The following is a 1,302-nucleotide window of genomic DNA, read 5'->3' on the forward strand; positions in this document are numbered from 1 at the left end:
AAAAACAAACTATGACACATTTCTTACAAATTTTTCAGAGCTGAAAAGAAAAATTTTCCTGTCTATCTGGTTACGTAAACAAGCTCATGGCAGTGATTGGCAAGTAAACCAGACCAGTATTATTTAAGAATGTTCTTTGAAAAGCAACAATGGTGACATTTGTGTTTTAAAACTTACACTAAAACAGAAGAATATACACATTGATAAAAATAAGTTTAGTACATAACAACGAAAACATGTCAGAATCAAGTAGAGTAGAGACAAACATCAACAAGAAAAAAAATTATCACAATACACTTTGGAAGACTTATTATTATTTTGGTCAATATGACTATCAGGCCTCAACTCTACTTCACTCTGTATTGAGTGAGCATCTGAGTAACAAAATACATTTTTCCATGCAAGACTGCTTTGCACGCAGAGAAGAGAATGGAAAAATCTATTATGGTACATTTTCTAAAGAATAGCTTGCTATTCTTTATAACAGGTACTCTACCCCCGGCATCTTCAGTTTGGTTGTTTTTCTGAATTCTTCACGAGAAGCCGGGGTGCGCCCCGTCAAACAGCCATCATAGTCTGAAATTTAAGAGTTGCATCATCAGTTACATTAAATTTTCTAACCAAGATCACAATAATAATCTATGGAACAAAACTCAAGTTCATATCTAAACTGTTTTTAATTTTACCTGGCGCATACAGTCTGCAACAAATCTCTCTCCTTCAGTTTCCACAGATGTGCCCAACTGCTCAGCACATGAGTGCTGAGATTCAGATTGGCCAAGGGATTCTCCAAGAATTTCCATAGCTGATTCACAAAACCGTTTTCCACGAAGAGAAGTTAGGACCTCAGCGTCTCCTGAAAAACCTGAGATCATATTTAGTCAACACCTCAGCTAAGAGTGAAGTTTGTTGCTTCATTTTTATTACAGTTTTTATTACCTTTGGCAGACATCATGCTAGGGGGAATTTTCAGAGTGACGTCTTCAATTACACCTTTCACAACCTCAAAAGAGATAGCGAGGTCTTCTTTTATGTCCTTCAGAGGCACCCCAGACTGACGAGCAATCATGTCAGGTACAGGGAAAGATCGAGATACAGTGAACTTAGGAGTTTTTCCATAACGCCAAGCCCAACTGACAAACTCCTCACGAATCTCCTCAAGTCCTGCAGTCAGAAGGAATAAGATCTGCATTAGCAGAGTCAGAGAGAGAGAGAGAGAGAGTATTAGATACAAACTTATATTAACCTGGGAACCAATCTTCAGTTGGATTTACAAGTTGGAAGCCACCCTGTTGAGATGCA

At 37.9% G+C, this 1,302-nt stretch overlaps 1 protein-coding gene across 1 annotated transcript in view; it reads right to left on the bottom strand.

The window, feature by feature from the left end:
* The window catches only part of LOC113204512 (lipoyltransferase 1, mitochondrial), a gene marked incomplete in the record, with an annotated part of 4,071 nt that overhangs the window by 277 nt on the left and 2,492 nt on the right, over positions 1-1,302 (bottom strand). Inside the window, 3 exon segments of the mRNA XM_026419706.2 lie at positions 1-576; positions 687-865; positions 940-1,164. Of these exon segments, the coding sequence (XP_026275491.1) occupies positions 559-576; positions 687-865; positions 940-1,164 (422 nt within the window).

Source organism: Frankliniella occidentalis, unplaced genomic scaffold, assembly GCF_000697945.3.
Source record: "Frankliniella occidentalis isolate FOCC.00 unplaced genomic scaffold, Focc_3.1 Scaffold21, whole genome shotgun sequence".
NCBI classification, from domain to species: domain Eukaryota; kingdom Metazoa; phylum Arthropoda; class Insecta; order Thysanoptera; family Thripidae; genus Frankliniella; species Frankliniella occidentalis.